This window comes from Sphaerodactylus townsendi, linkage group LG02 (assembly GCF_021028975.2).
Source record: "Sphaerodactylus townsendi isolate TG3544 linkage group LG02, MPM_Stown_v2.3, whole genome shotgun sequence".
NCBI lineage: Eukaryota > Metazoa > Chordata > Lepidosauria > Squamata > Sphaerodactylidae > Sphaerodactylus > Sphaerodactylus townsendi.
Genome location: NC_059426.1, coordinates 89,304,736 through 89,317,566, shown reverse-complemented (window position 1 = coordinate 89,317,566; position 12,831 = coordinate 89,304,736). Strand labels below are relative to the sequence as shown.

General features: G+C 39.4%; 1 protein-coding gene across 4 annotated transcripts in view; it reads left to right on the top strand.

The window, feature by feature from the left end:
• The window catches only part of SBF2 (SET binding factor 2), a 271,896-nt gene that overhangs the window by 250,598 nt on the left and 8,467 nt on the right, over nt 1–12,831 (top strand). For all 4 annotated transcript variants that reach the window (XM_048486741.1, XM_048486740.1, XM_048486739.1 and 1 more), the window contains 4 exons: nt 2,503–2,629; nt 6,306–6,433; nt 8,523–8,756; nt 12,413–12,517. In XM_048486741.1, coding sequence (XP_048342698.1) covers nt 2,503–2,629; nt 6,306–6,433; nt 8,523–8,756; nt 12,413–12,517 — 594 coding nt within the window. The remainder of the gene's footprint in view (nt 1–2,502; nt 2,630–6,305; nt 6,434–8,522; nt 8,757–12,412; nt 12,518–12,831) is intronic.

Below are 12,831 nucleotides of genomic sequence, written 5' to 3'. Positions count from 1 at the left end.
GCCAGCACAGCTCCCTTATAAAATGTAAATTTCACTTATTTAATCACCAAATCAGAGAGCTATCTATTGGGCTGTGTTTTAAATCAAAGGCAAAATAGGGAGATGTATAGGAAGCATGTTAATAAAAAATCAAGGAAAATAGTTTGGTTTTAGTAAAACTCATGTAAAATGTGTGAATTTTGCCATCCAGGCACTTCCAATTTATGGTGGCCCTATGAATTAACAACTTCCAAAACATCCTTTCATTAACAATCTTGCAAACTGAAGATCATGGCTTCCTTGACTGAGTCAATCCACTTTCTGTTGGGTCTTGACACATCCTTACACTTTAGGATCTTTTCTAGTTTCTTCATATCTGCCCTTCCCAGTCTCACAGTGCAATCCTAAGGGCTACCTGTTCTGCAGCAGCTGGCTGCTAGTGTACCTGTGGCACCGCTGGTCCACTCCTTAAAAGGTTTGGATAGTGAGCAGTTGGCAGGAAAAAGACTTTTTAGCTGGGTTTTCAAGGCCACAATTGCATCGATGTCCCCAGCCACTGTGATGGAGTGTCCCCTCCAGATGTTGGGTCATGTAATGTGGGCCACGATGGACAGGGCAGGCAGAACTATTCAAGAGTCTGCAGGCCCAAGGGCATGGCCCAGCATTCATCACAGCCCAGGAGTGGGAAGGGACAAGTCCAGGGATATTGACTCCATGCCTGCAGCAGCACATTCCTCAACCCCATTAAAGAGACTGAGTCCTGCCACAAGTCCCTAGGCAGCTGACAGAGTTGGCAAGGGCCCCAGCAATCGCCCTCCTGTGGAAGATCCCAAGCAGGCCCTCAGGCCACATGGTACAGAGTACCCTCACTTTGGAAGAAGCATGGAAAGGTGACAAGGAGAGTGCACCCAGTCAGGGGTTTCCACCACTCACCTGCGTGGGCACCCTGGGCCACTTCCTGGCCAGCCCCACCAGCAGCAGAGCAAGTGAGGGGGCCACTGGGTTGGACTTAGATGTAGGGGTATGCAGCACCAACAACAAATCCCCCAATAATCCCCTCAACTGAACAAAAATGTTCTGGAACTGTCCTAATTCAATCCGCTTTAGTTCAGTCACTCCCAGAATTACAGTTACAAAGAAATTACCATTTCTCATGTTATGATTGCAAGTTTACCTTGATTCCTATTTTCCATGTTTCATGTTCCTATCATATGTGTCTATCAGCTGTAGGCTTCCCTTTTGCATCCATTCACATCAAGAACTGTAAATCTTTTCAGTTTTAATTGCATCATTAAAATTAACACTGTTTGTACTTGTCCTAAACTCTTCCCTAGTAGCTTATTGTAAAACTTACACTTGCAAAATTTAGGTTTTAATTATTTCTCTTTTATGTCTTACAGTGTATTTTGCTGAATTCAGTATAAACTAGCAATATTTTAATCTAGATATCCAAATCTATATAATACTGTGTAACAAAAGAACAAATCATTTGCAACCATCTGAATTCACTTTTTTCTGTGAATAATAAACAGTGTAGGTTTGGAAATAAAGAAGATTTCTATTCTGAATTATGACAAAAATTGTAAAAATGTATTCTAACTCTTGACAATTAATGCAAGAAGAAGAGTTTGGATTTATGTCCTGCTTTTCTCTCCTGTAATGAGTCTCAAAGCGACTTACAGACTCCTTCCCTGAGGTAGGTGGGGCTAAGGGAGTTCTGAAGAATGGTGACTTGCCCAAGATCACACAGCAGGTTTCTTGTGTAAGAGTGGGGAAACAAATCCAGTTCTCCAGATTAGAATCCACTTCTCTTAACCACTACACCACACTAGCTCTCCTAGTTTACCTCATGACCAAGTAGAACAATACTACTGCATTGTCTCAGTTGGCATAACACAATTCCAGCTGGCAAAGTGTGGCACAAAGTTTCCATGAATCTGATAAACCAAAAGTAAAGCTAGGGAAGCTTATACAGATTGCAAATATTTTTTAAAAATAGTTAGATTCTTTTTTTGTTTGTTTGTTTTTAATGTTCTCTGTCCCATCACTTGATTCTTCAGGATTCCCCAGGCAGTTAATTGCTTCATAATTATATAATATGTATCAGTCTCCAGTAACTAAAATCATTGTGCTGTTGTAACAGTGATATTAAGCTAGACAACAGGGTTTTTAAACTTATAACATTAGTTTGGAGCTAGCTTTTCCATGGACTGAATGATTTCTGCCCATGGAATGTGGTTTTCCTGCCACCCCCTCCTGCTGCAGCTGGAACCCCCCCCCCCACACACACACACAAAAATTCTTAACATCATTACTCTACTTTTAATCTACTTGATATCATCTTTTTAATCTTGGGTGTGCTGATATTTTTATATTATGATTGATTTTGTTTAGTGTTTGACTGTTGCTTAGCATGTTACGAGTCTCATCACGGGGTGCGAGAGTCAGAATATAAAAAGTAAACATTTAGTAATATATGTTTGTTTGCCTGTAAAACTTTTCTATCCTCTTTGTGTCTTTCAGATTCATAATCAGTATCCAACAGAGTTTGAGTTCAATCAGTATTATCTTAAGTTCTTGGCATTTCACTATGTTTCTAATCGATTTAAAACATTTCTTCTGGATTCAGACTATGAAAGACTAGAACATGGTATGTGGCTGAGACTGATTCTAATTTATTTGCTATTATAATGTATTGACTATTATTAACACTGTATTTGCACAAATATTACTTGTGAACAGTTACAGTGCCAAAAGTTATCAAAACTGTGAGTACCGGTAGTTATTTTCTTCTCTAGTCTATATTGTTTATTGTATTTCAATTGCTATATAATTAAATTGTTTATACTGCTGCCTTTTGGGAAGGGGCCATTTGAAATGCAGGGTAATCTGTTTATGTATAGCCTTCTTTCAAGGGTGTCATTATATTCACAGTCATCTTCAATTCAAGAAAAAATAGGATAGGATAGGATAGGATAGGATAGGATAGGATAGGATAGGATAGGATAGGATAGGATAGGATAGGATAGGATAGTTGGCAGTAGTTTTATTTCTGAGGTGTTGGGCACCAGGCACCTATTGTACAAAAGAGCACTTTTCCAAAAGTGGATAAAGTCCAGGGCAGATGCACTTTCAACAGACAACCACAATCTGTCTGGTCTGCTTGGTCAAACATTGTTAAAGCTCTGTATGCTGTCTCAACTCTACCAGATAAACCAAGAAAAATTGGACTTCAGACAATCCTATGGGAACAATTTAACTTTAATTTATTATTGCAGTCTTCAACCAGCAGACATAACATACTAAACAGGCTGTACCCACAGAATATGAACACCGGAGAATTTAAAATACACAGAACAATACTTGAAGCATTTAAAATAATATTAAAACACTTAAAACAGTGCTTCAATAAACCTCTTTGAAGATATATAAACTACAGGCTTTATAAATTAGTAGGCAGAACTTTGCAATTTGACTTCAGATTTGGGAGTTCTCACTGGAAAGAAGCCATCAACCCTTATTTTATTTATTAAATTTACAAGCCGCCCTCCCCCAAAGGGTTCAGGGTGGCAAACATCAAAGTAAACAACATATTATTAAAATCTATTTAAACACACAATTTAAAACATTCCAATCCACCAGTGCTAACAGGAACTTAAAAAAAATATAAACAATGTAAACAGATGGCGATAAAACTCAAAAAAACCCCTCCCCTTGATTTCTCTGACTGGCCTGACAACTTTTCAAGAACTGGATGAATAAACTTTGATCATGCCTCCTTAAAGTGTATACAATGGAAGAACATGTGCTCCATTGACTCCACTTCCTCTGTTTGGCATGGTCTGTCTGCACTGGGGGCTTGTTTGAGTTTGCCTTCTAAAATTACTCCGGGGAGTTCTGATCACCTAGCCACCAAAGATCGATATGTTGTCTGGGCAAGAGTATGTATCTCACTTCAACTGAGGATTTAAAATCAGGTATTCTTAGGATGTCCATATGATGTTTCGTGCCTTCTACTCTTTGTTTGATGAGTCTTCACTTGCTCCAAACCCAATTGCAGAAGAGCATGTGGGGAGAAACCTAATCTTTCAAGACTAAATTAATCTTCTCTGAGTTAAAGATCCTATGAGACAAGGCAATGATGATCTCACAGACTGTGGGGAGCACAGATGGCAACCCCTCAGACAGTTCCAGTACCAACCTCATCAAAACTTATGAACTGATGTACTTGCCTCAAAATCTCACCATGAGGAAAGGATGGAGCGATTGGCTTTGTAGCAGTTGGCTCAGAAGCAGTCAAAATGCAACCATGGTCTCTGCTTCCAGCTTCAAAAAGTGGGGTGGGGGGTGGGAATCTTAAGTACCCTAAACCATCTGTTTCTTCTTTTTTGCATCATTTTTCATCATGCTTGAGGCTAATACATTTTTTGAAATAATGAAAGAGCTGCCGGTTGCCTTTTCTTTTCGCCTCATAGCTCTCCAGTACTGATATCATCCATATCTGAGGATTAGCTGCCATTTCCTGGATTCTAGTGGCATCTATCAGCTCCATTTCCTTCAACACAATAGTTGGGAGAAGTCACCTTCATCTTCTCAATACCAAGAGGCATCAAGGTCATTATCTCAGTCTTCAACAATGTTTTGTTGCTCTCAGTCCGAGTCTCAGATGAAATTGGTAATTGATTTTGAGCTCAGGAGTCTATCATTTGTGATCACAACTGCAATTGCTACCATTTTCACACCTTTAGACACTACTGGGAATCAAATGTTCTTAGATGCAGATATTTCAAGAACAATCTCATCAAGGATGCATTCCTCCACCTGCTCAACTATTACCATCTTGTCAACTTTGGGGTTTGCCATCCTTGTGCCTCAAATGTTCTTACTGGTTGCTTCTTCATCCACTGACTTAACAGTAGTGAGCATTAAATAATTGTGCTGAAGCATAGTTATGACTATACTTCTTTAACTGTTGACTTCAACTCAAACGCCATCTGTTCCAGTACCAAGAACCTTCAGTACCAAGGTCTCCTTTACAGACATTTCAGTGCCAGCTGTCACATCATGAGTTGAAAGGATTCTTCGTCAAAGTACCAAGAAGTGTCCACCTCAGATTCTGAAGGATAATGTTTTCCCTTCTCATCACTTTCTTCTTTCCATTCTAATCGCTTTCTTTTATTAAGGATCTGATGTTTTACTCTGATAAAATCAACAGAATGACAGCTAAACTGAGTGGTGGCTGTTCTGCAAGCCATCCCAGTCTTAAGCATCATCGATGCACACTCTCAAGCACCACTCTCTTTTCTCCTAGCTCTCACCAGCTCTCACCTATTTGACTAAGAATGTGTAATCCAAATCAGTATCTATACCTCAGGTTTCAGAAAAGGTAGAAAGCTCCGACTAGGATTAAGAGGAATGTTGCAAGTTTCTTTTAATTATCTATCTCAAAATTCAATAGTTATTGAAGTCACTTTCAGGAAGAGCAGGCAGAATCCCACATTCTGTCCCCTCAGATAAGGACAGATATAAATTGGATGCCATGACTGAAAAGGTCTGCATATCTTCCACCATGTTTTTGAAAATAGTAAATCCTCTTTGCCTGTATGAAATGCTGTCACCACTTTTTGTGAAAGAGAATCCACAAAATCCATCTTTCCAATGACGTGAAACAGATGACTATCATGTTTTACAACAAGGTTTTGAAAATGAATAAAGAAATAAGGCTTTGAGAGTGATCAAACAACAAATTATTTCTTTTTATCATTGCCTATTGCCATGTTGTAATTTATGCAGCTACCAGAAATACAGCTACCAGTCAATTTCATAAACCCATGCTGACTTTTTATGATCACAGTATTGCCTTCTAAGTGCTGCAGTTTTTAACATAGAGAGCTTTGACTCTTGAAAGCTTACATCCTGAAATGAAATTAGCCCTAAATCTTCAAAGGAATTTATTTGTTCTAATTACTAGCAGTTTGCAGAAGTCTAGATCTCAAATATCTTTATGGAATGGGGGAGGAGGGCTCAGAACAACATAGTTCCTATTTCAAAATGAACAAAAGTTAATTAAACAATGCTTCTGAATAATTTATGTGGCCAGCCATGTCATTCTCATGTATGTTTACTTGCTCATTGAAAACTTTTTATAGCCTGACAGGATATGTAAAAATATTTGTCTTTATATAAGTATATCATAAATTCAAATTCTGTTCTTCCCTTTTTGTTCTAATTTATACTTAAAAGACCCTTAATGCAACTCGGTTTCTTGTTCGAATCAAGTCCTTCAAACAACTTTTCTTTTTCTTTTCTTTTTCTTTTTTACATAGGGACCCTCTTTGAGGATAAAGGAGAAAAGCCTGGCAAGAAAGGAATTTGCATGTGGGACTACATTGATAAAATACATAAAAGGAGTCCTGTTTTCTTCAATTATCTCTATGCACCAGTTGAAACAGAGGTATGAAAGGTGATCTTTAAATTCATGCCCCCTAATAGAAGCTTAACATTAGTGGAACTGAGCTTAACCCATTTGTAACTTCCATTATGCTAACTTCCCAGGTGAGAAAAATGTTTACAGGTCAAGACAGGAATTCTTTTTGGTTTGAGAATTTATTGCCATTTGAAAACTGAACCCAAAATGACATTTTAGACACATCCATTGGACTCCCTGGAGGGGTACAGACTTTCTTTTAACAGTAAGTCTGTGCCATACCACAAAGTTGATTTTGAAAGTCCCCTCTATTCTGGAAGCAGTTTGTCATGTGGTTAGGAAAGGCACAGTTTAAAAAAACACTAGCCCCTTCAGCTGCACTGGACTAATTGCTCTTATTATTATTATTAGAAATGGGTAGCAGCTTTGCTTTTGCAGCATTATCCTCATACATCTGTCCCTCAATTATGTAGAGAATGCATTTTCCTGCTAACACACCTATTTTCTAAAAACTTGGTGTGAATGTCTAACATGGGCAACTCAGTGCTCTCTATATTCAGTGGCTACGCTCTGAAAAGTACTAACACTGACAGAGTAGGACAAACAGTCTCCTCTGACTAATTCTGGAACTTAATTCCAATTTCCCTGCTGAAAGAGCAACAGCTATTAGATTTGTGATGATGATTAGATATACTGAGAATTTTGACACAAAAAGACTTGCTTCAACTGAGTTCCCTTTGGTTACACACATGGCAACCTGTGTATCAGATCACATTGGTGTTTTCTGCCACAATTCATCTCAAGCACTGTGCTAATCAACTTTGCACCTGCACAGCACTGCTTGTGCTGCAGGGCCACTTGTATCGTGATAATAACCTTTTTTTAAATTATCCTACTTTTCTCCCTAACTGAGGCCCAAAGCAACTTATTGCTTTGTTTACTGCCCCCCAAAAGAACAAAATTTCAGAAGACCCAGCAAGAAGGGGAAGCAAGGAAAGTTTTGTTCCATGACGTCCACTCCACTAGCAGATCACATAGGTACCTAGGTCTTTTCCACTCAAGTTGTTTACAACGTATCTTGCTACCAAATGCTATTTTTTCCTTTTAATTCCACGTTTTTTTCTTCCATTTGGTTCTAAAAATGTTTCTCTTCATTTTTCCTCTGTTGTTTTCCCGAGCACTTTTCCCACAATGTGTTTTTTTACCCATTTCCAAGCCAACTTCCTTTGAATGTGGGATCATGTTGAAACGGTCTTAATTTCTCTACCACACAAAACACCTGGACCTTATACACATCCCAATGTAGTTAACCAGCCTTCCCTTCAGCAATTTTCTCCTACCCCTTTCTCAGAAAATCCCATGTGAGTGGCTCCTGCTCCAAAAGTCTGTAAAAAGATGGTTTAATATATATTATATATTATTTGGGTTTCTGAATATGAAATATGTTGACTTTACTAGTTTTTCATAGAACACTTGTTGCCTCATTTTATGAAACATCTGAAAGATGCTAAATAAATGAAATTGTGAAGAAAAATACGAATTGTATGGTTAGATCTGATATGCAAAGTATATTACTATTTTGTCAATATAAAGTAAAACTGAGTTACTGTACTATGTGAGATATAATGAAATAATATTAACCTGGCTGTGCATTTTCCATCAAGCTACTTGCACAGCAATGCAAAAATTCCAGATCAATTCAGGCATATTATCAGTTGCTGCGTATGATAGAGAGCCAGCATGGTGCAGTGGTTAAGGCGTTAGACTAGGATCTGAGAAACCCAGGTTCGAATTCCCACTCTGCCATGGAAACTTGCTGGGTGAACTTGGGCCAGTCACAGACTTTCAGCCTTGACCCTAGCTAGTATTTGGATGGGAGACCTCCAAGGAATATCAGGGGGAGGCAATGGAAAACAACCTTTTAATGTCTCTTGTCTTGAAACCTTATGCGGTCACCATAAATCAGCTGTGACTTGATGACCAAAAAAAATATATGATACCTTAAATTCAAGAAAATACCCTAAGCATTAGGCCTTGGGGAGCAAGATGGGAGGGAATAGTGACTGGATAGCCTCCATACATTTTTAATTTGCAGGGTTTTTTTCCTTTTCCACAGGCATTAAAACCAAATGTGAATATGTCCAGTCTTAAAAAGTGGGATTACTATACAGAGGAAACCTTAGCCACTGGTCCTTCTTATGACTGGGACATGGTAACTTCAAAATGTAGTACCTTGGATGACTGTGACCAGGTGGATGTATCACCTTCCCAAAGTAAAAGAAAAATTGTCTGGCCATGTTATGATAACATAAACAAAGTACAACCTGATGCCATCACTACCCTATTGAATGTGAGTGTTAATATTTGATATATGCCATCAACATACCTCTATTCTTGTTTTAGTGAATCTTTCTACATTCTACCTCTGATATCCTTTTGCACCTTGTAAGAACCTTTATTTGAACTGCTATGCAATGAGTTATCATGCCTGCTATGTTCCAAGGAATCATAAATTGTTCTCAAACATTGGTTGGAAATAGTATTCTTGAATTACAGGCAGAAGTTTGAGAAGATTTGTTCAAATATTTGCAGAGAAGAGCCACACTAGTCAAAGGGATTGTCATGATCTTGAATTCTGGCTATGAAAATATTGAAAGACTGGCTGATTCCATTGAAGAAACTCCATGCAAAATGAGTAGGGAATTTCTTTACCAGAATTCTTTGCAGAATTCTTCTTCATTGCATCAACTGTCTCTTTTGCCTACTTATATCCTTAGACATTATTGCCTAAGGATTGGAACATGTGGTGAGTCCTGCACAGCCACTGGTTAAAAGTGAGTCATGGACTCATATTCCAAACAGTCCCGTGACCGCCTTCCTGCCACCCTGGCCACCAGACCCGCCAACTCCCTCCCCACTGCCCCATCACCCTCCCCCCTGCTTTCCATTACCACACCATCTCCCACACACCCCAAAGATTAAGCTTCCCCTGCCTGCCCTCCCCAAGCCCCAAAGACCCACACTTACTGCCAGCCAGCTCATCAGCTGACTGGACCACTGCCTACAGCGGACCCCAAGCCTTCCCACACGTCCTCTCCTAATCCCCAAAGGCCCACACCATAGCTTCTCCAATCTTCCTAGATCTCCTGCCCACCGTCTCCCACCCCCACCCCAAAACTCAAGCCGGTCTTGGCAGGGCATCAGTGACCAGCCGCCCTGCTTGCCAGCCCAGCAAAAGCTTTCCCAGACACCCACCCACCCTCTTTCCTCCCCCAAAAGCTACACTGGGGCAATTTTTACCTTGAAGAGGGCCAGTGACTTGAGAGTTGCTTCTTCTTAGGGAGTCATCCTCCCGCTGGGCAGGTGAGAGGGGGCTGGGGGAGTGGGAAGGGGAAGGGGAAGGGGAAGGGGAAGGGGAAGGGGAAGGGGAGGCTCCAGTTCTCCTCCATGTGCTGAGATCTTTTCTTTTTCTCCCTGGGTGCGCACACGCGTGTGTGTGTGATCCTGCCCATCTGTCCCCCATCCATCTCCTCCCTTTCTAGAACCCATTTTACTTGAACATAAAATGGACTTTACTGCTAGTTTCTTAAATAGTTGAGAAGTAGGAAGTATATTAAGAAGTAGAAAGCTATTTTTCTGAACTAATTGCTCTTTGAAAACAGGTAAAATTCATAACAAATATATCCCTTAGGCTAGTTTTTGAGATGCTTCCATACCTAAGAATTTCTGCTTACAATTATTTTTAGCTATGCGTACCAACTATGGAAAATGGATTCAAAATTAGCCTATAATAATAGTCCAAGCTTTTGGCTTCGCGTGCTTAAATTCAGACATTCCTTTTCTCTTGCATACAAGCTTTCTGCAATTAGAACTGTAATTTTGTAGTAAATAACACTTGTGGTTTTGAAACATAATATTGACTGGCTCCAGTTAGTTGTCTATGGCAACCTGTGTATTCCTGGAACTTGTCACACTTCACTTTAAAGCACACAGTATTAGTGAACTACATTTACTAAACTGTATCTTGAATACTGACAGCCATAAGGAGAGCCATGTGGAATGGATCTTTGTTGCAGACCCCAGTGCCCCCAGAAAAGCCATTTTAATAGCTGGGGAACCCTCAGAAGCCCTGACCTGTTTGGCCCAGGCTAACTTGCTTGCATCAGATCTTGGCTGCTAAGCAGGGTAGGCCCTGTGTAGTCCTTAGATAGAAGATCACCAGGGAAGCCCAGGTTTGCTATACAGAGGCAAGCAATGGCACACACCACCTCTACCCATCTCTTGCCTTGAAAATCTACAGGGTCACCATGAGTTGGCTGTGACTTGACAGCACTTTCCACCACTACAACCCTCAGAAACAGTATTGGAACACGAAGGGCAGTCAGCTTATTCCAGCTATAAATGCTTCTTCTTCTTATATTGTCGAAGGCTTTCACGGCCGGAATCACTGGGGTGCTGTGTGGTTTCCGGGCTGTATGGCCGTGTTCTAGCAGCATTCTCTCCTGATGTTTTGCCTGCATCTGAAGATCCTCTGAAGATGCCAGCCACAGATGCAGGCGAAACGTCAGGAGAGAATGCTGCTAGAACACGGCCATACAGCCCAGACACCACACAGCACCCCAGCTTCTTCTTCTTTCTCTTGTTCTTGGTCTACATTCCCCTTGAAGGGGTTAGCAATTGGGAACATCCTAATATTAAAATGTCTTGAGTCTTTGAATCTATTCCAGCTATAAATGCAATATGTCATTTTATCAGTTGGGAAAATTAGGGATGCTAGTAAATTTTACAATCCTTCCATTTGCCTTGAAATTGTTTTGTTTCACTTTTCCTCCCTTTTCCCCGTGCAAAAATATTTCCCATTAATTTTACACATTTTAAACTTCTGTGCTATTTTTTAAATGTCATATTGGTGAAAAGCAAACAATAAAGGGCATCATTATATATCCCTAGTAAGATCCTATCATTCAGTCCTATGCAGTGTAACTTCACTGATTACGTTGGATTTAGACAGGAGTAACTCCACAGAGTATTGGATGGATATTTTACAATAAAGTGCAATATTGAGTAACATTTCTTCAATTTAGATTACATATATTTCAGTATTTGACAATTCTAAAGAAATACTTAAGAAATGACATTGATCCCTGCAACTTTTACAGGTTATTTTGAAATATTTATAGCTTGAATGTGATATTTTTATGGCATACATAATGCTTGTGGGAAAGAGGGGTTATTTCAAATCCATTGCAAATAACCGCTTCACTGACATTTTTGTAGCCTAATGAATTTTCAAAGGAGCTGAGGTTTGTTTTGATGTTGATAGCAAATCCTGGGACTGGATTTTTCATAGATCTAACACCCCATCCGAGAGGGTAATAATAAGAATCTTGCTCATGACCAGGAAAATGTTCTCCCCGCCTTATCTTTCACTAGCTATGGTAAACATGTAGATAAAAATGGTTCTAAGAAGGTTCACTTTATTATAGTAGATGTACAGACAGCATGTTTTGCATGACCTTGTCTTGATTATATTTTGTCATAAGTCAATATGATAATGGTTTGCTTTCTTTTTATTTTTATTGAAGAATTAAATGATGTAAAATCCACTGGTTCTCCTTGATTGGGACAGAAAATTGTAAACAAATCCAATTTAATAAAATTAATATTTTCCTTAGTTTTCCATGTTGTTAAGCATTGGCAGCTCCAATGAGAAAGTACCAACAAGAACAATTTACTGTTAGATCTACTTACTGAATACAAGTCTGTCAGTGTTATTTGCTTTTCATTTTTCATTACAGTTGATAATTCTTTTTTTTCCTTTTTAAGGAAAAAATATGAAGTTAATATGGCCAATGTGTAACATTTATGTAAAAGCACTGGATCTGAACTTTTTTTTTAAAAAAAGACATCATCCTTTCCCCACCATGATAAGTGGTTGTAGCTTTTGTATTCTACAAATATAAACAGAAATGTTTAACCTCAGGAAAACTCCTCTACATTTTTCAGGAAATCGGAAGATTGGAGAGCAAATTAAACCAAAACCCAGAAAGATGGCAGCCATTGTGGGAGAAAGTCAAAGTGAATATTAAAGAAGATACTGGGCACAACAATGTAAGTGGTAGAAGGTACTCTTCAACAAATAATACCAAGGGATAGAGGGGTAACTGAAGTGTTCCCCATCAGTCCTTGCAGGTTCTCCACCATGCAACTGGGCCAAGCCCAGTAACTAGTACCGTGCAACTTGCTCAGAGTTTTCCCAGGAAAAGGCTGCCAGGGGAGGGAAGAAAAGAAAGCTGAAAATAGGGGGCATGTAAAAATAGGTCTGCTGGTGGGGAGGAAAAAAAGAAAGAAGCAGGAAAAGGGGAGAAGTTACGGGGGCTTTCCAAAAAAGGCAGGAGGAAATGGTAGGGCATGGGAAGTTATAT